This window comes from Rhodamnia argentea, chromosome 4 (assembly GCF_020921035.1).
Source record: "Rhodamnia argentea isolate NSW1041297 chromosome 4, ASM2092103v1, whole genome shotgun sequence".
Classification (NCBI taxonomy): domain Eukaryota; kingdom Viridiplantae; phylum Streptophyta; class Magnoliopsida; order Myrtales; family Myrtaceae; genus Rhodamnia; species Rhodamnia argentea.
The window spans coordinates 12,078,537-12,101,875 of NC_063153.1; the positions used below are offsets into that span (position 1 = coordinate 12,078,537).

Below are 23,339 nucleotides of genomic sequence, written 5' to 3' on the forward strand. Positions count from 1 at the left end.
GGAGTGCTGAACGCGATTCAGTTTTGTGCTTCGTGAGTTTTTTATTATATCCAATTGAGTTGTTTATTTGTGAACACTTTGGGTTTGGGTATAATCTAGGTGCGGGAAACACGAGCGTATTGAGCGATTGTAATTCCGATTCTCCGATTACAGTGGATTATTCTTGCCGGCTCTCCCGTGGATGTAGGTACCGATATTCGGACCGAACCACGTAATCTCTGGTGTCCTTTATCGTTCCTCGTTATTTCTCGTGGCTTTTCGCATTGATTTATTTGCAAGATCCGGGTTAGTTTCCGCGTTATATTTCAACAATTGGTATCAGAGCCATGTTCGGATATTCTAGATTGTGATTTGGGGTTTTTGCTTGTCCGATTATTATCTGGATATCCTGTGATTGCAATTATGTCTGGAGTGAAAGCTGAAATTGAGAAGTTTAACGGGAGGAACAACTTTGGGTTATGGAGCCTCAAGATGGAGGCGTTATTGACAACTCAAGGTTTAGCAGAAGCATTGGAGGGCAAGGCCGAGTTGCCCGAAACAATGTCAGAGTCTGAAAAGGATGTGGTGATGAGGAAAGCTAGAAGTTTAATCCCGTTGAATTTATCGGATGAAGTGTTAATAGAGGTAGGCGAGGAGAAGGATACCGCAGCATTGTGGGCAAAGCTTCGGGCACTCTATGTAACGAAGGGTTTGAACAATTGCTTATATATGTTGAAGAGGATGTTCCGGTTCGGATATACTCAAGGTACGTCTATCGTAACCCATCTAGATGAATTTAATAAACTCATGATGGATTTGAAGAACGTCGGTAAGACACTTGATGATGAAGAGCAGGGCATGCTGTTGTTAGCTTCTCTACCAGAGTCATGGGAGCACTTTAGCGATTCAGCATTGCGGGGGCGTACTACGATTTCCTCGGAAGAGGTAAAGTCCGCCTTATTTTCTAAAGAGTGGCAGAGAAAGTTGCGAGATGATAGCCTAGCGCAGGATGTAGCGCGAGGACTAGTGATTCGGGGTAGAGAGCAACAACAAGGGTCCAAGAAGAGCAGAGGTAAAAGCGCATCTAAGTCACGTCATAGAAAGTCCAAGGGACGCGTGAAGTGCTTTGAGTGTCACGAAGAGGGGCACATCGGGAGAGATTGTCCTAAGTTGAGAAATAGAGGTGATAAGCGGAAAGCCACAACCGGTGTGGCGAACGTTGCTGAAGAGAGCACTAGTGATGCAGAGGCTGTCTTGTGTGTGGCCGCAGGTTCGTCGGGAGATGAATGGGTGCTAGATTCGGGGTGTTCTTATCATATGACGCCTCATAGGAATTGGTTTACTACTTACCGGACTGCAGATGGTGGTAGAGTTCTATTGGGGAATAACGCAGCCTGCAAGGTTGTGGGGATAGGGACAGTTCGGATTCGGATGCACGATAGCGTGGTGCGCACATTGACAGACGTGAGACATGTACCGGAGCTCAAGAAGAACCTTATTTCTCCGGGGACACTCGATGATATCGGGTGTAAGTACACCGCTGAAGGTGGAGTGCTGAAGATCTCTCGAGGTGCTATGACAGTGATGAAAGGGAAAAAAAGTGAGTTCTCTCTATCATCTACTGGGAGAGACCGTGACAGGAGCCGCTGCGGTTTCATCGGGTGAGTCAGATTCTGATTTAACTCGTTTATGGCATATGCGTCTAGGGCACATGAGTGAGGCGGGTATGACGATGCCGAGTGATAGAGGGTTGTTAAAGGGTCAGAAGACAAGTAAGTTAGACTTATGTGAGCATTGCATCTTTGGGAAGCAACGCAGGATTAAGTTTGCTACGGGTATTCATTCGACCAAGCAACCGGTAGAATATATTCATTCGTACGCCTGGGGCCCGTCTCCTGTTCCTTCGAAAGGAGGTGCTCGTTATATGCTGACATTTATCGACGATTATTCCAGGAAAGTATGGGTATACTTTCTAAAGCACAAATCTGATGTGTTTGATCGGTTCAAGAAATTTAAGGCATTGATTGAGAAGCGATCGGATAAACAGATCAAGTGCCCGAGAACCGATAACGGCATGGAGTTTCGTGGTAAAGATTTTACCGAGTTCTCGCGAGAGAAGGCATTGTGAGACACCGCACAAGACTCGAGACACCACACAGAGAATGGCGTGGCGTAACGAAAGAACAGAACTTTACTTGAGCGGGCTCGGAGCATGCTTTCGCATGCCGGAATAGGCAAGGAATTTTGGGCCGAAGCGGTGAACATGGCATGTTACTTGATTAATAGATCTCCATCATCTGTTATCGAGTGGAAGACTCCTGAGGAAGTATGGTTGGGGAAACCCGTTGATTACTCCGGATTGCGAATATTCGGATGTCCCGCGTATGCTCATGCGAGTGATGGTAAGCTTGAGCCGAGGTCGAAGAAGTGCATATTTCTGGGTTATGCACATGGGGTGAAAGGCTACCGGCTATGGTGCACCGATCCCGGATCACCCGGTTTTCTAATCAGCAGAGATGTGATCTTCGACGAGACCGTAATGCTTCGACAGAGGAGTTCTGAGACACAACCAGCAGAACTGACAGATCATGGTGTTAGTAGTGAGGTGGAGCTTCAGGTGGAGACTCCGGAGACCTCGGAGGTAATAGATGTTCAGACTGCAGATGAAGCCGCAGCTTCTCAAGTCGGTGATAGTGAACAACCAAGATGCAGCCACAAAGATATAGCCGCATGATGACGGAGAAGGCAAATTAAACCACCGGTACGTTATGCTTATACAGATTTTGCTTATGCTTTGATCGTAGGTGATGAGGTGGAGACAGATGAGCCTTCATCTTACTCCGAGGCGATGGCTAGTTTTGAGTTGTCGCAGTGGCTAGGGGCTATAAGTGAAGAGATGGAATCACTCCATCGAAATCGGACATGGGAGTTAGTTAAAGTACCTAAGAGCCAGAAGATTGTCGGAAGTAAATGGGTCTATAAACGGAAAGAAGGCATTCCCGGTGTCGAGGCGGCGAGATACAAGGCGAGGCTTGTTGCGAAGGGGTATACCCAACGAGAGGGCATTGACTACAATGAGGTGTTTTCTCCCGTGGTAAGGCATACTTCTATTCGTGTTTTACTTGCCTTAGTTGCCGCACGGGATCTCGAGTTGGAGCAGCTTGATGTGAAAACGGCGTTTCTTCACGGTGAGTTGGAGGAGCAGATTTACATGAGGCAGCCAGAGGGATTTGCTATTCCGGGTAAGGAAGACCATGTTTGCTTGTTAAAGAAATCATTATATGGGCTGAAACAATCTCCTAAACAGTGGTACAAGCGGTTTGATGCTTTCATGGCTAGTCAAGACTATTCAAAGAGTCGGATGGATAGCCGTGTTTATTTTAGGAGATTGGAGGACGAGTCTTTGATATATTTGCTGTTATACGTTGATGATATGTTGATAGCGGCAAAAAATATGTCTGATATTGATGTGCTGAAGCGGCGATTAAGTGCTGAGTTTGAGATGAAAGATTTAGGTGCTGCAAAGAAAATTTTGGGTATGGAGATTTTGCGTGACAGGATCGCATGATTATTACGTCTGTCTCAAAAGAAATATATTGAGAAAATTGTTGCACGTTTTAATATGCGATCAGCGAAGTCTGTGAGTACACCATTAGCGAATCACTTTAAACTTTCGGTTAAGTTATCACCGCAGATCGAGGAGGAGGAGGAACATATGTCCCGTGTTCCTTATTCTAGTGCCGTGGGTAGTATTATGTATGCTATGGTATGCACTAGGCCCGATATTTCACAAGTCGTCAGTGTAGTTAGTCGTTATATGAAGCGTCCAGGCAAAACTCATTGGGAAGGCGTGAAATGGATCCTCAGATATTTGAAAGGGACAGCAGACGTTGGTATAGTATACCGGAGGGACAAGAATGGCGGTGAGACCACGGGATATGTGGATTCTGATCATGCGGGTGACTTGGATGAGTGCGGGTCTTTAGCGGGATACGTGTTTACGCTTGCAGGTGGTGCGCTTAGTTGGAAGGCGTCCTTACGGGACCACGTGGCCTTGTCGTCGAGCGAGGCGGAGTACATGGCACTAACCTTTGTAGCGAAAGAGGCGATATGGTTGCAAGGTTTGCTCATGGACTTTGGATTAGAACAGAAAAGTGTTGATATACACTGTGATAACCAAGGTGCGATTTATCCGGCATATAATCCAGTTTATCACGAGCGGACAAAACATATCAATATCAGGTACCATTTCATCCGAGATGTCTTAGCGAAGGGTAAAATTATTGTCAAAAAGATAGCGACAATGGAAAACCCTGCAGACATGATGACTAAGCCTGTTCCTTTGGCGAAGCTCAAGCTTTGCTTGAGCACTATTGGCGTCAGTAAAGAGTGATCGCCCATTGGGGCGCTGGAGAGCAACATGGATGATGAGCACTATCACTTTGGTTTCAAACATCGAGCCAAGGTGATGAATTGTTATATTTATGTCTCGAGTTTAAATCGTTTGCGGATATATATTGATTTGTTAAATTGATTTGGAAAAAGAAAAATCTTTAACGAATCAAGAATTGGGGCGCATGGAAAAAAAACTTCTGCAGATTTCCTTATCCACTACAAGACAAAAAGGGGTTTCACTTATTTTATTATATTTAAAATATATGGTCAGACTTTGAGAAGAAGTGTGACTCTTCTTTTTGTGGTCGTACAAAGAAAGCTTGTGGGTCCCAGCAGTAATTAGAGGAAAGTAAAAAGCAAGGGTTTTGCTTCCTTGGTTTTCTGATGCCTGCTATATCCGTATAAAAAGAAAAGGAGTCTTTTCGGAGAGACGAGCCGCACGAGAAAAATAGTGACGAAGCCGTGCAGAGACACCTTCGTGACAAAGACGAGACAGAGAGGACAAGAGCTGCACCGCAGGTTCGCGCCGCGAGGATAAGAGGACGACGCTCTTCTTTGGGTTCTCCTTTTTGATTGCGAGGAGTGCTGAACGCGATTCAGTTTTGTGCTTCGTGAGTTTTTTATTATATCCAATTGAGTTGTTTATTTGTGAACACTTTGGGTTTGGGTATAATCTAGGTGCGGGAAACACGAGCGTATTGAGCGATTGTAATTCCGATTCTCCGATTATAGTGGATTATTCTTGCTGGCTCTCCCGTGGATGTAGGTACCGATATTCGGACCGAACCACGTAATATCTGGTGTCCTTTATCGTTCCTCGTTATTTCTCGTGGCTTTTCGCATTGATTTATTTGCAAGATCTGGGTTAGTTTTCGCGTTATATTTCAACACTTGTTGCTGGGAGCTTATGGATTTATTTTCTGTTATTCTTTTCAATGCCTTTTTTCTTTTTGCTTTGTGAAGCTTTGGGGCATATGGTCTTCTATATTATGTGTTGTAGCTCAATAAACATTCTAGTTCATATTTGTATGTGGTCGGACAGATTGAGTTGCTAAACGAAGGATGTATGCATCCGTGGAGAAAAGAACGAATTTTTTTTCTATTTTGTTTTGCTTCTAAGCAAACAAAACAACATTGTTTCATGGATCGGATCAACCGTTAGCTTTTATAGCGAAACAAAACTGTCATGTAGATTATCGGATCAACCGTTAGCTTTGAGTTTCGTACTTTACATGGTGCAATCAAGATGACGTGGCCTTGGACAATTGACAATTCAATGCTCTTATGGACGACAAAAGTAAAAAGGAATCGCTACTCTGACAGGCTCATAAGACTGTCATTATTTATGATCCCACGATTTTTCAATTAGAGAGTGTTTTATGCAAAATATGTGGTGATAATGTGTGGATTAACGGTCGAAATAACTAACAAGATCTGTCGGACTATCGTGGAAACATTTCTCAAAGTGAAAATGGCCAAGTTATCCCATGGGCTTAAATAAATGCCCTTTTTGGAACATTTGAAAATTGTCTAGAGGGTGTATATGTACGCGTGTTCTGTTATGTGCCTTTCTTTGGTACGTTTTGGAACTATTTTTTCCCAGGTTGTCCCACTTGAAAAGCTTGTGCCTCTTTTGGTAGTTGGCATATCAAGACAAAGGGCCCTAATCTGCGACCCTTGAATTATTTGAATGTGTTCTTGCAACTTGGCTTCTTCTGTCGGATCCATGAGCGGCTGCTGCTTGGTGTCATGAAATAGAAAAGACGTCAACTGTCGGTGACACTCTGCCAGTCCAAGTAAAGCTACCTAGGGGTGAGCAACCGGACCGGGTTTACCCGGAACCCGGATCGGCCCACCCGAAAAATAGGGTCGGGAATCGGTTCTTGCTCAAACCGGTCCGGGTTTCGGTTCCAATTTTTGCGAACCGGTTGAAACCGGTCCGGTTTCCGGTTCTAGGTGAAGACCCACCCGGACCGGTTTTAGAACCGGTTTTTAGTTACTTAAAAAAAAAAAAAAGACCATAATGTAGTATCTAAATAACTATGATTTTGGTTTTATGCTCGTGGTGTTTGAGTTTTTCTAGTGTTGGTTCATGCGCGTTAAATGTGGTGTCTTTTAGCATGTTATTTGAATCTTACAATTTTAGTTCTTTTTTAATGGGTACAACGAAAATTGAAGTGTGATAGAAAGATTTGCACTATGTTAATTCAGCGTTTCGGAGGATCATTGTTGCTTTTGATGGATTGCAACTTTTATTTTTTATATCAAGGTTTGTTGCTTTTGGTGAATCATACTATTATTTATTATTATTTTTTGGATTGTTGCTTTTGGTGTATTATAATTTTTTTTGCTCATTTCATCAATGCTCATATTATTTTGATAAAAAAAAGGAAAACAGGTTCTCGGGTAGACCCTCAAACCGGACCGAAAAACAGGGTCGGTTCCAAAACAGGTTCCAAGACAAACAGGGTCGGTTCTCGGTTCTAAAAACTAGGAACCGGTTATAACGAGGTCGGTTTCGGGGTCTAGGTCCGGACCCGGCCCACCCGGCCCATGCTCACCCCTAAAGCTACCCAAGTACTTAAATTCTTAGGCTGGCACAATGGTTTTTCACATATGTTAAGTCGGTGAAAGGATAAAAGTAAACCTTTTTTCCTGCTAGTTTCTTTTAAAACAGGTTATGCAGTAAGACTTCACCGTACATCGCGTGTGCAGACTTTGCGGATAGCAACAAGACTTGGTAACGGAGCTAGCAGATCCAGCAGCTTGTCTACACTGAGCTCATTCTCGTGAGCAAATCAAAAATCGATTTTGGTTTGATGGATGACAAATTCCCTGATTGATAATGCTAGACAAGACAAGAGGTGTCAATATGAGTCTATGACCCACTTTATAACTCACTTTTCTTTATTTGGATCAAATATGGGTTCAACAAACTTAAAAAATGGGTCAAACATGGGTTTAGGCTTATAAAGCCTATTGAAATATGGGTCTTAACTCAGCCCATTTTCGACCCTTGATTTATAGCTTTGCAAGACAACTTTTATTAACTTGTAAACTGCAGCCCACCGCTCGCACGCCATCGTCGCCCGTCTCCGCCGCTCACCTGCCACCGCCGCCCGGCCGCCTGCTCACCCATCGCCTCTCGCCCTCCCGCCGCCACTGCCGCCCACCCGCACCGAGCCGCTGCGCCACCCCCCCAGGCCAACGCCGCCACCCGCCCGTTGCAACCATGGCCCGCCCCCTACCGCCACTCACCCGCCAACCATTGTCGCTCCCCCTCCCCTCCATATACATTCAGATGAAAGTTATACCATATAATAAGAACACAGCCGCAGATATCAATTTCAAAAAGTGATAACAGGAGTTATTAAATTTCGATAATGAATTCACTATTGTTGAAATTCTTGTGTGCGGAGCGGAGAGAGGTAATAAAAAAAAAAACTTCAGTCGCCTTTATACGGAAATGGGCATGTCGAGTCGCAGTATAAGACCCCGTTAACTTCGAAGCATGTAACTTAGCTGTGTAAACGTGAGATAAACATCGATATTCTCCTTCGGATCGACCGGCTGCAAGCCTCGTCACCCCTCGGAAAGGCACGAGCTAGCCAGATCTCGATGGCTGAGTCTAGCCAGATCTGGCGACGTCTGGTCTCGCTTGCCAAGAAAAGAAAAAAATAAAAAATAAAAATTGACTTTTAAAAAAATAAATAAAAACGAAAAGAAAGTGTGTGATGCGATATGACTTCTCAATAACGATACGCCCTCAAAAAGTCATCATTCTTTGTCAAAGAAGAACAATTTTAAGAGAAAACATTCCGGTACATATATCTAGTATTATAATTTCTTTTGGTTTGTCCAGAAATTTTTTTTTTCCATCTAACCCGTTTTCTCCATGTCAGGAAAGCATAAGCTCGATATTCTAAAGTTGCCCTGCATCGTTTGAAGACCCACTAATGTACGACTGCGCCCAATTGGATTTTTCGGGTAGGAAAGTATGGTGACTTGGGTCGTTCAAGATTGAATTTGGTTCAACTCGCCAACGTACAATCCAATCATGAAGTTGTGCGGGTGGGTTGACAGCGGTGGCAGCGGCAGCGGTAGCGGTGGGGGGCGAGCGGTGCGAGTAGTGGGTCGACAGCAGCAGTGGGCAGGCTATGGTTGCGGCGGCGGCGGCGGGCGGGCCACCGTGGCGGCGGGCGGGCAGGCCACGGGGGCAGTGTTGGGCAGGCCATGGTGGCTGGTGATCGGTGAAATAGTTTTTAATTTTATAAAATATTATATTTCATGATTTGATTAAATAGATAAGTATTTAAATTACGCGGGTCGGGTCGGGTTCGGGTTATGTTTTGGTTGGGTCGAGTATAGGTCATAAAATTTGTACTGAGTGAAAATGGGTCAATATGAGTCGGATCACATTCAATCCGATCCAAACCCGATTCAACACACCCATTTGACACCTCTAGACAAGACAAAGGGAGAATGGTTACAGAATTTATTATCTGAGGAAGTGAAAGTCAATAAAAGTCTTGGATAGTCATCAGCACAATTTTGGGCTGCTCATTGTTTACATTATTGACATGTTCAGATGATTAAATAAAGCACACATCCAGCACGATGACGTACCATGAATTGGTCATTCTACAAGATGATATATCGAGTACTGACATGTCCAAATGTGTACAGATAGATCTAACTCAGAACATATAGCAATCATATGAAACAGTAAAGCTTGATTTGGCATGAGATTTGTTTGACTTTTTTCCCTCCCGTATTTATCTCTAGTGAATTGAGAAGGTATGAGTAAGGTTAAGAGGTACGTGAGATTCAAAATACAAGCATATAAAAGCGGTTTTCTTTTTCAATTGCCAAGTGCCATGTCTAAGATTACATGGCATGAGAGTAAGGTTCTGCACCAATTTATTTAGCATGTGTGTCTATCAGTACAAAAAATATTAACATCTTGAGAAAATTGTGTTTTGATCATGGCCACAAAATTACTGTAGGTTTGAGCAAGTTCAAATCGATTTTTCATAAGATAAAACAATGTATAACGAGAACAATCATCCATAGAAAAGCACAAAAAATAGCGAGACCCTCCCATAGTGGGAGTAGGAGATGGTCTCCAAATGTCAGAGTGAATTAGATCAAAAGGAGTGAAGATGTATGTTCACTGAGATCAAATGGTAAAACATGATGTTTTCCCAACTAAAATGGCAAGTAATCAAAATGTTTATCGTTAAGAGAACATAAATGATCACTTGAAATGAGAAGACCTAATAGAGCAAAAGAAGCGCGACCAAATCGAGAATGCCAAGTTTGCATGTAACTGAGGCCGCACAACTAGCAAAAGAGTTCAGAAGCTTTAAAGAGATAAGTTTGAGTAGACATCCCACTTTTAAGGCATGGCATGGCCGAATGTATGTCTCGTCTGTGGAGTAGCACACGACAACCATTAGAAAAAACAGTGAATGTCAAAATCAAGTCGCATGGTTGTCTTGCAAAGATTAATTTTAAGTAGATTTTGGAATTAAGAAAGTGTCAGGTAAGGACCATGTCGACATCGAAATATTTCTTGTATGATTGATTACCACTAGTGAGTTATCAACTGTTTCATTAGTATATGCTTATGAAGTGACTGATGTTGACTTAAACAGATTAGAATCGCAAGTCAGGTGATTTTAATGGTCAGAATCAATGAATAATGAATCAGAAGTACTTGGAATGACAGACAGAGCAAAAGTACTGGGGACATAGGAGTTCGAAGTATTAGATTCCCGATGGAACGAAGATCCTCTAAGGTAAGATTAATGGACTAGCAACTGGAGGAGCCTGATCGGACCGTATTTATGTCCAAAAAGTGCATCTAATTTATGAGTTTCAATAAGTATTAATAATTAAATTAGTTCATTTGGCTAATATTTTTATTATCGGAGGAGTTTTATGAAAGACCGAATTTCGAATATTCTCTAGCTGCAGAGATTTGGTTAAACCTGATATTTTCTAAAATCCAAAATCCCTAATGAATTTTACAAATTCTTATCTTTAGCAGGTTTGGATTTCATGAATTCTTGATTGATAGCATATTTCGGAAATCAAAGACAATCACAGAGAGATCTTGATAAAAAGAAAAAGAGGAGACTAACAGGAGAGGGGAGGACGACCAAGGAAAGCAAAGAGAGGAGGCAGGAAGAAAAGGAAAGAACGTGCAGAAAATTCACTTCGGCCATGGCTTCTTCTCTGAGTTCTTTTTCAATTTCTTCTCCGTCATTCATCTCCATGAGTAGCTAAATTTATTCTATCGTCTTTGGGTTTAGATGCAACGATACTTCTTGTTTGAATTCCAAACTTTCTATTTAGTGTTTGGTATTGCACTTGATTGTTTGGGGGAGTCTATGTTTTCATCTATTCTATTCAAGAATTTTATTGTTAAATCAAGTTTATGATTTTAGTTTCTGTGATTCTAATTTCATACCCAAGCAATAGTTTTAATTGCAATTTACGATCAAGGCCGATGATAATCTATATCTGATTGAACTAGGCATGCTAAGCTTGGAAAGCGAAAGACGATAGTGATCGATAAGATAGGTTATAACTAAGATAGGTTGTAGATTATTTTCGCAACTATAAGAAGCTTGTAGCTTGTTAGGTTTGACAGTGCAAACAAAGAGGCAAATCAAATAAGAAGGTATCGTGGATTCAAGACTTAAAGCGATAGTTTTCTCCATAAATTTTTTGTTAAATTAATTTTATATTGTTTCTAATTAGGAATTCAATTTATAATATTTAGTCCTTAGAAAATAGAAATTTATCGTCTTTTTCAACCAAAAATTTCAAACAGTGCTTAGTTTCCCCGGCAATGGCACTAAAATTTGGTCGTGTCGCTATGCAACAAAAAATATACCCTAATTACTACTTATCCCTAACTTCTAAGTAGCAATTAGGGTTTATTTTTGGTTGCATAGCGACACGACCAAAACTTGGCGCCGTTATCGGGGAAACTAAGCACGGTTTGAGATTTTTGGTGTCGTTTTTTTATATATTTCTGATTTTTGTTATGATTTTTGATTTTTTTTATTTGCAGATTTTGTTTAAGGGTTGGGCTAATTCGTTGAGTTGATTATGCATGGACGTTGATCTCTGAACCCGGAATTGATGAATTTAGAGCAAGCAGCAGCCCAACAAGTTGCAATCGGCAAAATTAGTTGCCACAACCACAAGGGGATATTGTATTAGCAAGAGAGGAGCCTTTGACAATGGCCGACTAGCAGAGACCTTTGAGTGATCACTTCACTCCTCCCACATACACATCTAATTCGCATATACAAGTCCCAAGGTTGCAGAAGCAAAGCATGAAATTAAGTCGAGTGTCATTCAAATGCCCCTCATTCTACGGTCTCAGCATTGAAGAACCTTATAAGCACTTGGATGAGTTTTTGGAGATTTGCTCTACTGTGAAGTTGCAGAACTTTTCTGTTGAGGCATTGAAGCTTATCCTGTTCCCTTTTTCATTAACAGATAAAGCCAAGCACCGGCTTAATTCTTTGGATACTGTGGTCACTACCTAGGCGGATTTGCAGCACCTATTCTTGAAAAAAATACTTTCCCATTGATCGTACTACTGAGATTAGAAGCGCAATCACAAGCTTCAGTCAGCATGATGGTGAGCAATGTCATGAGATGTGGGAGAGATTCAAAGATTTGTTGTGCTCGTGCCCACATCATGTAGTTCCCAAGTGGCAATTAGTGCAGAGCATTTATGATGGACTCCATGAGATGCACATACATATGGTGGACGCATCTTGTGGAGGCACCTTTTTGCACAAGAATGAAGACAAGGCATGGCAATTGTTTGAGATACTAAGTAAGAATTCCATGCACCATGTCTCTTCATCAAGGAAGCAAGGGCACTCAGGAACCACAAAAAGGGAGTCCTTGTTTGAAGTAGGTCAATTTATGAAGGTGAACGCTAAGGTTGCAAGTATGGACTCCAAGATTGATGCTTTGACCCGACAATTTGACCAATTGTTACTTCAAGGACAGAATCCCCAACATGAGGTATATGCTATAGACTCAACATATTCAAGTGAAGGTTCATCGCAAGGAGCGATCTTTGCACAAGAGCAAGTTCAGGCAGCTCAAGGTTTTAACAAGGCCAGCCATGATCCTTACTCGAATACTTACAATCCCGGTTGGAGAGACCATCCCAGCTTTTCTTGTAGGCAGCCACAACAACAACAAGGTAACTCTTTTAGACCTCAAATAAGTAACTTGACTAATCGTGCTCCCTTTACTGTGCAGGCACCGCAAGCTCCTCAACCAACACCGAATGTGCAATCTTTTGAAGAGAACGAGCAAAAGTTTAAGTTGGGGAGTGTGATCGGTCCATATTTATGCCTAAAAAGTGTATCTAATTTATGGGTTTCAAATAAATATTAATAATTAAATCAGTTCATTTGGCTAATATTTTTATTATCGGAGGAGTTTTATGAAAGACCGAATTTGAAATATTCTCTAACTATAGAGATTTGGTTAAACCCGATATTTTCGAAAATCCAAGATCCTTAATGAATTTTGCAAAATCTTATCTTTAACGGGTTTGAATTTTCATGAGTTCTTGATTGATAGCATATTTTGGAAATCAAAGACAATCATGGAGAGATCCCGATAAAAAGAAAAGGAGGAGACTAACTAGAGAGGGGAGGACGACGAACGAGAGAAAAGAGAGGAGGCAGGAAGAAAAGGAGAGAACATGTAGAAAATTCACTTCGACCATGGCTTCTTCTCCAAGTTCTTCAATTTCTTCTCTGTCATTCATCTCCATGAGTTGCTAAATTTATTCTATCGTCTTTGGGTTTAGATGAAACGATACTTCTTGTTTGAATTCTAAAATTTCTATTTAGTGTTTGGTATTGCACTTGATTGTTTGGGAGAGACTATGTTTTCATCTATTCTATTCAAGAATTTTATTGCTAAATCAAGTTTATGATTTTAGTTTCTGTGATTCTAATTTCTACCCAAGCAATAGTTTTAATTGCAATTTACAATCAAGGCTGATGATAATCTATATTTGGTCGAACTAAGCGTGTTAGCTTGGAAAGCGAAAGACGATAGTGATCGATAAGATAGGTTATAACTAGGATAGGTTGTCGATTATTTTCACAACTATAGCAACCTTGTAGCTTGTTAGGCTTGATAGTGCGAACAAAGAGGCTAATCAAATATGAATTCGAGACTTAAAGCGATAGTTTTCTCCATAAATTTTCCTGTTAAATTAATTTTATCTTGTTTTTAATTAGAAATTCAATTTATAATATTTAGTCCTTAGAAAATAGAAATTTATCATCTTTTTCAACCTAATCTTCAAATTCGTTTTAGTTTCTCTGTGGATTCAATCCCTACTTATCGCTATCTTCTAAGTACTAATTAGGATTTATTTTTGGTTGCATAGCGACACGACCAGAGCCCTCAACAGTAGCAGCAGCGGTGGATGGGCATGCAGGTGGACCATTATATCGAATCAATTTTTTGTTGCCGTAGGGTGGCGTTGTAATTGATAGCAATTGGATGAGAGGTGGCCACATTGGTGACAATGCGTGCTGTAGTGTCTAAGTGATGAGGAAGAAGTGGAAGTAGCAAACACTGCATTTGTAGGAGTGAACAAAATAGTGCGACGCCTTTAAAATAGCAAGTTGAGTCTCCTCAATCGCCAAACTCTAGACAACTACCTAAAGATGAGGTAAATAACTTCGATGTGGAAGTGAAGCTCGCACAAATTCAAACTCATCATTAAGTTCCAAGAGAAATTTCATAACACGTATACGATTATGATATTCAGCAAAACTGCGAGCATTAGACTTCACTTGTCATTGTGGTTCGGATAAGGCTAGCTGATCTTAGATAGGATGCATTTACGATCTTTTATCATTAACAGACCAACCCATCTCTTGATGCATGCGATGTAGATTCCCAAATAATTGAAATTGATGAGCAATGTTTTAGGTGGAATATTGGCTAACATTCAGATTACAAGCTTCCTTTCCTGTATTGAGGCAATCAAACTGAAGTTTGATAGATGGAATCGAAGTGTTTCAAGATCATGGTATCATCTAATAATGCTTATTATCTGACTCCTCCAAATGTTCAACAAATCCGTCTCCTGTTTCATCAGTAAACTTAGTAGGCGCACAGATATCACCGGTGACATAACGCCAAAGCCTGCATCCTCTCAAAAAGCTTGGTATCTTTTCCGCTCATAAAGTATAGTTTGACCCATTCAAAATGGTTTGAATGGATAGTGAAACTCCCAATTTGTCCATCACATGCATGTTAACAATGGAAAAACAGTAGAATGGATAAAGAACGCGAAGCGAACAACTCTTTGGAGGACAGATGTGTTTAATTCTTGAGTCCTGACATGCCCAAATATCATATGATGAGTCTTAATTGTTGTGGTTGGCTTTAAGATGGCTGCGAAAGTCAACTCCTTTCAAAATTAAACGCCAACATCCTTAAAACGATAATTAATCATCACCTTGTTGGAATTGAAAATTATTTTTGATTTGTTGTACAAGTCCATGATCAGAGAAAGCAACTATGGAACCACTTTCTTTAATAGGAAATGCATTCATAACAATCTGACAATACCGTTGGTTATTTCTGACCATAAATCTATATACCATCATCGCGTTTTTTACATAAAGTACTCATTAATTAAAAAATCGTAGATCAGAAATAATGACAAGATTGTCAGACAATTAAAATATCAACTCCCTTCTTTAATAGTGAGAAGCCCCTCAAATGCGAGAATGGAATTTTCTTCATTGTGACCCAACTGGCGACAACAACCTGATAGAAACCTAAGACTTGAGTACGAAAGAATAATCACCACGGTAGGTGCAAAATGGCGAGGGAGTTTGTTTAATGTCTTGATAAACCAACGCCAGAATTTTTCAAAATAAAAGATAAATTTCGTGGTCAGTTCCATGGAAGGAGCAGTAGCCGTTGTCCTTCGAGATGCATCAGGATCTCTGCTGGACGGCTTCGCGCTAAAGGTCAAAGCTTCCTCACCGATGCAAGTAGAAGCTTGGGCGATCGCTGGGGCGTTGAAATTTTTCAGATCTAGAAGCAATGAGAACGTGTACTTGAGGTCTGACTGTTTTGAGGTGGTGGGAGCTCTGCTGGGGATCGAGGAAGTACGGTGGGATCTAGAAGCATACTTAATGGAGGCCAAGGCCCATCTATCCAAGTTCAAAAAGATAACTGTAGCCCATTGGAGCAGAATGGAGAACCAAGTGGCAGATTACGTAGCAAAATCACTTTGCTCAAACTCTCTACCTCCCTCTTGGGATTCATTATGTTCTGATGCCCCGTTTTTGGGCTTGTCTTTTAAGAGCTCTTAATGGTTTGAATAAAGTATCTTTGCGACAAAAAAAGAAAAGAAAGAAAGATAAATTCGATCCAAATAGAGTTGGTTCTTCTGACTTGCTCCTTTTGTTTGAACTCAAAATTAGGGCATTCAAGGCACATGTAAGGAATGATCCAGCATTGCTTACAAGAAACAAGGAAGCAATAAAACCAGCCAAGTGTGCCGAGGCATTAGTTAATAATTAGATGATCTTAGATCTGAATCGACTTGCTTGATTCTATCAAGATCCGCGGGATCCAAAATTGTTAATCCATTTTTTCGAAAAACTTGGATCCACAGAAGAGGCTGGGACCAATAGATTCAGCCAATGTAACTTAGGGTTATTTGATTGTATGCATCATAATTTATGTTCAATTAAGCCCGAGAACAGTACAATAGAAAAGAAAATGGCATTCGGCAAATTCAACTCATTTGCCGCCGGGGAAGAAGATCGGCAGAACGTGCTGCCGGCAACCGTCGCATCACCGCCAAGCAAAAAACCAGTGCTAACCTAGTGGGGGAATTAAATTATATGCTTTTGATTTGGTTTCATTTATTTCTTCCTCCTCTATACACAGAGATCTAACTGAAAACATATCCATCTACTTGGAAATGTTTAGTCACAAAATTCTGCAGAAACTCCTCGATGCTGATTAACATGCTTTTCCTGTTTTTCTGTGAATCAGCTTAACAAATATCCAAGAGCACAGCATAGACAGACTGCCGTGACATACTCGCGCTCCATTTTTCTCGTTCAAGCAGTACTGGCTCCCACCGAAACACAACATGGAGACGAAAAGCTTAAGTTTTCTTTTCTAGCCTGAAATTCGTTTGATGTACAGAAATTTCTGCAGAATATTTGCAGTTTTAATGTGTTCTTTATGTGTTTCCGTCAAGAGACGACAGCAGACTTAGTTCCAGATTGGTTAGCCAAAAAGTGAGAGATAAAACCCATCATCGCCCGTGTTTTCACAACAGGAGACGTAGAAACTAGGTACAAATAGGTACCTTAATTAGCGAAAACTGCTCTAGCTGGGTAAAAAAAAAGGACAGTAAGTCTCCATTAGCCCTTTGGCATGCCCAATACGAGGATCTAGCAGAGAGCTACTTTGACAAAAAATTGGACATCAATCGTTCGGAATGTTCGGAATGGTGTAACCTTTGAATCCTCTTCAATTATATGTCAACAAAATCATCAACAAGTAGATAATCAAGTTGAACAAAGCGTCCTAGGGAGTCTCCTTTTACAACTCCGAAATCCTTGCTGCAGTAACAACAAAAAAGAGAGTAAACAGCGATGAGAGATTAGGTCACTCGCACCAGAGTCCTGAACTCTGGTCCCTCAAAGAGCAACAGCAGCCGTGGGCTTGAATCGAGGAACAAAGAGACCCATCCATTTACCATCATTTCAGCGAAGACTGCAAGTTCCGGAAACGATAAGATTGTCGCTTCTAGTTTTGCCTCGAAGCCAGGGGCTTAAGCCATAACGTCCTGTTCAAGATTCAGTCGAGATATTTCAAAGCGAAACGTAGCAAGTCTAGAGGATGCGTAGATGCATGATTTTAGGGAATTCCAAAATCTGTTCCAATATACAAAGTAAAGGCCCCAGCACGACAGGGCGTCACATTGAAAGATGACAGGATCACATTCATATCAAAATGACAAGCCTATTGGCCGGCGAAAAGAAAAAGATTGCCAGAACACAGAGAACAACAATCATCTTCTAGTGCTAAAAGAGGAGATAAGGAAAAGGGCCAGGTTTGCTCTCTCTCTCTCTCTCTCTCTCTCTCTCTCTCTCTCTCTCTCTCTCAGCAAGTCAAAAGAAATATCAATTCAAGAGCTAACCTAACTCATGTACATCATTATGATACTTAGCAATCATTAGTTTTAAGAAACAGATTAATTTTTTCCAGTCTCTTTCAAGATCTGCATTAAGCAAGTGCACCCAGGTAAGTTCCTTTATCCAAGACTCGTCCCCAAGCCCGCAAGCTCGATTCGAGTATTTACGAAGTTCATAAACAGTGGAAATCATGCTGCCATCTATCGATTTGAATCCTACTTTGGCTCATTTTCGAATTTTTGTGGGTGCTTGTCCTACTAGGCATCATTTCTAGTATCCCATTCGAAAATAAGTGGGTACCACGAATAGAGAACATTATAGCACTAGCAACGTGCCAATGCCTCATTTGAAAGGTACTTGTCACCTTTTTTTCCCATGACTTCGATTTGGTAGGCTGATGCTATCAATAGTAGGGCCCGCGCGAAAGGATGTCCAAGAAGAATTCGGCCATGACTATTTGTCCTAATCACATAATTTCGTTTTCATGTCAATGTGACTCACTGCTCATTATTCCTCCTACCTCGGGCAGCCCACGATTGATTACTCCATAAAAAAGAAATCACTAAAAAAGGAAATAATAATAATAATAAGGGATAAGTACATTGAAAATCATAAAACTTGTTACGAAAACGCAATTGAATCATGAAACTTTCAAAAAGGACAATCTAAGTCCTAAAACTTATCAAATTATTTTAATTAAGTCCTTCCATTAACTCTACCTAAATAAGCTAGGGGAAAGTGCTATTATGTCTTATTTTATTACTTACTTAATACACGTGGTGATGATGTGGCGCCCATCACATGACATGTCAAAAAAATATTCAAAATTAAAACAAATACAAACTAAATTAGAATTAAAAAAAAAAAATGCACATCAACGGCGATGGCTGCTGCCACAGCCGTTAGGAAGGGTTGGCAAAGGTTGCCCATGCCTTGTAGAAGCCAAACGACCTTGCTAGGGCCTACCGGCCCTAATCTGGGGAAGGGTGCGACCCTCGCCTAGGGTGGGCGATGCTCGTCCGGCGGCTATGACCGATAGCTTTATTGTAATGACTTGAAAAGTTTTAATATAATTAAGTAAATTTTGAAAAAGCAAATAACAAAGAACACAATATAGGAGAGAGAAAGTAAAAAAATAAAAAGCCACATTAGCATTTTCATTTTGTCAAGTTAAACAAGTCAACGGAAGGACTTTATTGGACCAACTTGACAAGTTTTAGGGGTTTCATTGTATTTTTTGAAAATTTTAGGATTTAATTGCACCTTCGTGACAAGTTTTCGGGCTTCTAGTGCCAAAGACACTGTAACGAATTGAACTTGATTTATAACCAATTTTTACTTGAATTTGATCTCTCTTTTTTTTTTTCCTTTTTTCTGTTTTTCATTTTCTACTTGAATAAATTTCGTAAATACTTGATTTTAGTATCCAAAGAACTTCATATCAGTAACTAAAATGCACCAAAGTGCAATAGCATGGTTAGAGACAGCTATAAAAATACCATTTGGTCAACCCCTGGGTCCACTTTGACCTGAAAATAGAAAGTTCCAAAACAACATAATGGGACCTTGTAAGCACTTACCTTGGGCATTCACCACGACGACGACTAGGTTCCACTTTTATCAGTTTGTCAAATATAGCACAACCATTTAAAGCTCTAAGAGCTGCTTGGGCATCTCTCACATCGCAGAATTCTATGAACTTGTGGGGAGCTCTCCCGACGGGCCAGACCTGCATTGCAACGAAGCGAAGTTAAGACCATGGTGTAGCCAATATCAAATAATACAAATTTAATCGAATCTCTCGACCAATCTAACCTCGTCGACCTCTCCATATGTCCGAAATATTTGACGAAGGAAATCATATGAAACTCTTGCATCTATATTGGACACTACAAGAGTTCCTTCATTATCGTCCTGATAAGGGTCATAAAATTCGTAGATGGATTCAAATGAATGTAAATACGGGGAGCATGATTAATCTATGTGCAAAGATACTCGTACCTTAGGATATGAATATTGAACCTCAAGTTTTCCTTGTCTCATATCCTCATTTGGTAAACCATGCATTGCTTTGAAAGCATGTCGGATATCATAGTAAGATACGGTTACAAATCCTTTTTGCTTGGAAGATGTATCCATAGTGCTGATCTCCCCATATTTCTACGAAAGAAAAGAAGAGTCAAAACAGCGAGTAGTTTCCAGATATTCAGCTCCAGCACCAAAGTCCCAACTGCACGGAATGATGCATGACAGCACATAGAAGTTCCGTTTCAAGGGGGGTGAGTCGATCTCCAGAGCAGAAAAATGCACGAAAGTAGTATTTGTAGAAGCCCGTAATTAGCATGCTTAAAAATTGCTCCAGCTGTATCAGGCTTTCCCCGAGTATATATAGACTTCAAGTAATTAAAACAAAACCTAAAACCGATCCTTCTGAAAAGAACTCAGTACATATGGAAGTCCCCTAGTAGACAAATGCATGAAATTAGCATCTAATTGGCCTTCTTGGCTTCTCTCATTAGCTCTTAGCTCTCTAATCGGACTCGTAAAAATTTCCCAAGCCATTTCTAGCAAAACTTTCTGAAAGCATCATCTCTGATTCCAATGAAAAGAACCTGCTAAATTTGTAATTAATATCATAAGCAAGTTCAAACATTTTAAAAAATATACTGTCCGAGCAACCAGGTGACATCCTCTTTCTATTTCCCTGAAAGCCATAATTTCTGGGCATTAAAGGCAAGCGTGGGAAAACAGATCAACGTTGTTAACACCAAACCCCGCCAACCAACCCCGCACAACCACCCAGCCACCCCACCAACCCCACCCAAAAAAGAAAGAGGCGGGTTTCAAATACAAGCAGGTCAAAAGTCGGCATAATTCACCACAATTAGCTACTTTTCAATTTTGAACCCAAAAAAATAATCAATTGAAAGTATAGAAAGTTTAAATGGAGATGAGAAATAAACATTCGACAAGAATATGACCTCAAAAATAGTTCTCAAGTCAGAGTGTTCATCGTTGCTGTTAATATTTCGAACAAAGAGTATCCTAGAAGGTTTTTCACCATAGGTGTGTCCCCCAGCAACCTTAGCAGTTCCAACTCCATTGGGATCAGTATGCTGACCAAATCCATCTGATGCACCACCTGCTATGCATGCCATTATCAATCCAATTCTCAATCAACTTAATCTTAAGCTTTAACTTTATTTCAGAAGCATGCTCTAAATGGCACGGAAGAATGTTATTGACCCATCTCAGTTACATATCTTTTGAGATAAGTTCATCGAGGCTCAGATCCGCATGCATAATCATACTCTTACCAAGCAAGAAAAGCTCAATTCTACTACTCACAGGGGCTAACTCATTTGTTCAAGACGTTGTTAAAATTAGGTCTTAGATGGCCCAAGTTGGTCTTTCTTCCGGAATCACAAAGTTCTGTTATTTCAGAGAATGTTTAAGTCTGATTAAAATATAGTACTTTGATGGCAAGTACTGAATAGTAATCAAGCAAAATGCTACAGTACATCTTCCATGAGCCATGGTCATACCATAATTAAAGCGTGCATAGCAACAGTTTTGGAGTAGAATTTATGTTCTAAAAGTGCTACAAATCCGTTTGGTAAGAATTTCTATTCTAAAGCAGCTAAAAATCCGTTTGGTAACCCAACTTCTGAAGCAAAAATCCGTTCGGTTACACAACTTCATTTTTTAACTTCTAGACCCTTTTTTTCTCCAGAAGTAGTTTGGAGCTACTTGAAGAAGTAAAAAAAAAATTGCTTCTCTCCAGAAGTAAAAAAATTAATTTATGCTTAGAAACAGAAGTAGAAAAATCTATTTCTAGCTAATAGTTAATTTCTAAAGTAAAAGTGCTGCCATGTGCGGTTGATAAATTTCCTGCTTCTCCTTAATCAGCAGCACTCGAAGTTTTAACCAACATCAAAAGGTAAAAGGGCAAAAACCCAACATAATTGTCTACAAATAACATGCGTTAATTTCCCCATGGTGATTTTATCTTTTCTTCATCAGTGAAAGAAAGGAATCACACCTTCAGGAAAATCAGTCGCCGAATCCTTTGGAAGTTGCTCCATTTATTTACACACTGCCCAAAAAAAATAAGATTGTGACTTAAGCGAACTTAGTCGACGGAGGCATACAACGACGAGATGCAAATCAGGGCATATGTACCATTTCAAAAGGGGATACAAAAATTTGAATAGAGTCACGAGGCATAGAAGTATTCAATAAATCAATAATTCTCTATACAGACTGTCGTAAATTAAGTCTAATCGCAATAGAATTCTAACTTGTCGGAATCATGCAATATGTGACCGTATATTCTCTTTGCTGAAAAACGTAAGTAACACACAGCAAACAGGAGATAAAAAGAATGATACACCAAAAGTTTTTACAAGGAAACCCAATGTGAGAAAAAAAATCACAAGACACTGGTCGAGGAACTGTTCCACTATAATCGAAGGCTTATAATTGACAATAATGATATTTTTCTCGCAATAAATCCTCCCAACTGTCACAACACATACTCTTGCTTGATGAACTTTCAAGATCTCTTGTATTTACACATTGTTGAAGACTCTTGTGATCTCTTTGGAGTGTTTTCCTTTGCATGCAGAATCCTCCACCCAAGCACTCAGTTTATAGTGGTAGACCTCTAACCAAATTAGAATCCTCCCTAATTGATTTCAAAATCACCTTTTGATTAGAAATATCCCTGATTGAGTGGAATTCATTTAATTTGGGCAATCACCAGAATTGATTCCATCCTGGTATTTTTCTTTTTCAACATCTTACTAAGACTCTTTCCTATTAAGTATCCTCGATGAGCAGTCATCGGAATAGCTGAAATCAAATCCCGAACATATTGGGCTACACCCAACACATACTAAAAGACGCACACATGATCCAATAAGTAATCACATGAAAGCTCCTATCTAGAAGAGCAAGTAACCTCAGTGATAAAGACTCTGGAAGCTCCTCTCCATGAATACCAGCAACTATACTTTTATACGCCCACAAAGGATTCTCTGACTGCATGCACATAATCAGTTTTCTAATTGTCTCCATATAAATTTCTCGATTTTGACCAGAAAACTCGAGCTATGAGCTCATAATCTTACGCAGTGTTTCCTCAGCCGAAACCCAATTTTCTTCAACCTCAATTTATCTAAGCAACAACAATGAAAGATGAATCCAGTAAAGAAGAAGTAAATTTTCCGCTGTTTCACCGACAACCCAATCAAGCATCAATGCTACAAGCATCAAACTCTCCAAAAACTGATCATGCGAGCACACACAAGCACGGGCACATAGAGAGAGAGAGAGAGAGAGAGAGAGAGAGAGAGAGACTTACCTTTAGCAGGAAACAAGAGAAGATCGTCCAGAGCCGACAACAACAGTTAAAAAGGAGTTGGTTAAAGGAGAGTTTTTTGGCTGTCACGACCCAGAAAATAGAGAGTTTCTAGACACGAGACCGAGACACAGAGCTAGAGAGAGAGAGAGGAGGTGGGAGTTTGTGGGAAATTTATAGAGAGAGAAAGTAAAGCCAAAAACGAGAGAGAAAAAATGGAGGCTTTTAGAGAGAGAAAGCACGATACAGTAGAGAAATGATTGGAGAGAGTGAACACCAATTCAGCATCTATTCAATTTTTTTTTTTTTTTTGCGGTCATCTATGCATAAATTGATGCTTTGTTTCATCAGAATGG

General features: G+C 40.4%; 1 protein-coding gene and 1 non-coding gene across 3 annotated transcripts; both read right to left on the reverse strand.

Annotated features, from left to right (window-relative positions):
• Positions 1–11,997: 11,997 nt before the first annotated feature.
• On the reverse strand, positions 11,998–12,104 carry LOC115746769. Its single transcript, XR_004016076.1, has one exon. It is a non-coding gene; the product is annotated as a small nucleolar RNA R71 (small nucleolar RNA).
• A 4,898-nt stretch (positions 12,105–17,002) lies between these two features.
• Positions 17,003–23,088, reverse strand: LOC125314728 (protein MEI2-like 5). Of its 2 annotated transcripts, none has more exons than XM_048277666.1 (7): positions 22,987–23,088; positions 21,664–21,717; positions 20,603–20,763; positions 19,623–19,781; positions 19,437–19,535; positions 19,202–19,350; positions 17,003–17,272 (listed from the first exon to the last, which is right to left on the reverse strand). In XM_048277666.1, the coding sequence occupies exons 2-7, from the start codon at positions 21,704–21,706 to the stop codon at positions 17,233–17,235; spliced, it is 651 nt and encodes a 216-aa protein (XP_048133623.1). In that variant the 5' UTR covers positions 21,707–21,717; positions 22,987–23,088; the 3' UTR covers positions 17,003–17,232. The 2 variants fall into 2 exon arrangements, with proteins under 2 accessions (XP_048133623.1, XP_048133622.1); XM_048277665.1 differs by having other exon boundaries at positions 21,664–21,721; positions 22,987–23,086.
• Between the last annotated feature and the right edge of the window lie 251 nt (positions 23,089–23,339).

Coding starts and splice junctions, on each gene's coding strand:
- LOC125314728 (XM_048277666.1), bottom strand. CDS start 21,706: ATGGAGCAACTTCCAAAGGATTCGGCGACTGATTTTCCTGAAG. Junction 20,764..21,663: donor GGCGACTGATTTTCCTGAAG/GTGTGATTCCTT, acceptor CATGCATAGCAG/GTGGTGCATCAGATGGATTT. Junction 19,536..19,622: donor TTCAATATTCATATCCTAAG/GTACGAGTATCT, acceptor GACCCTTATCAG/GACGATAATGAAGGAACTCT.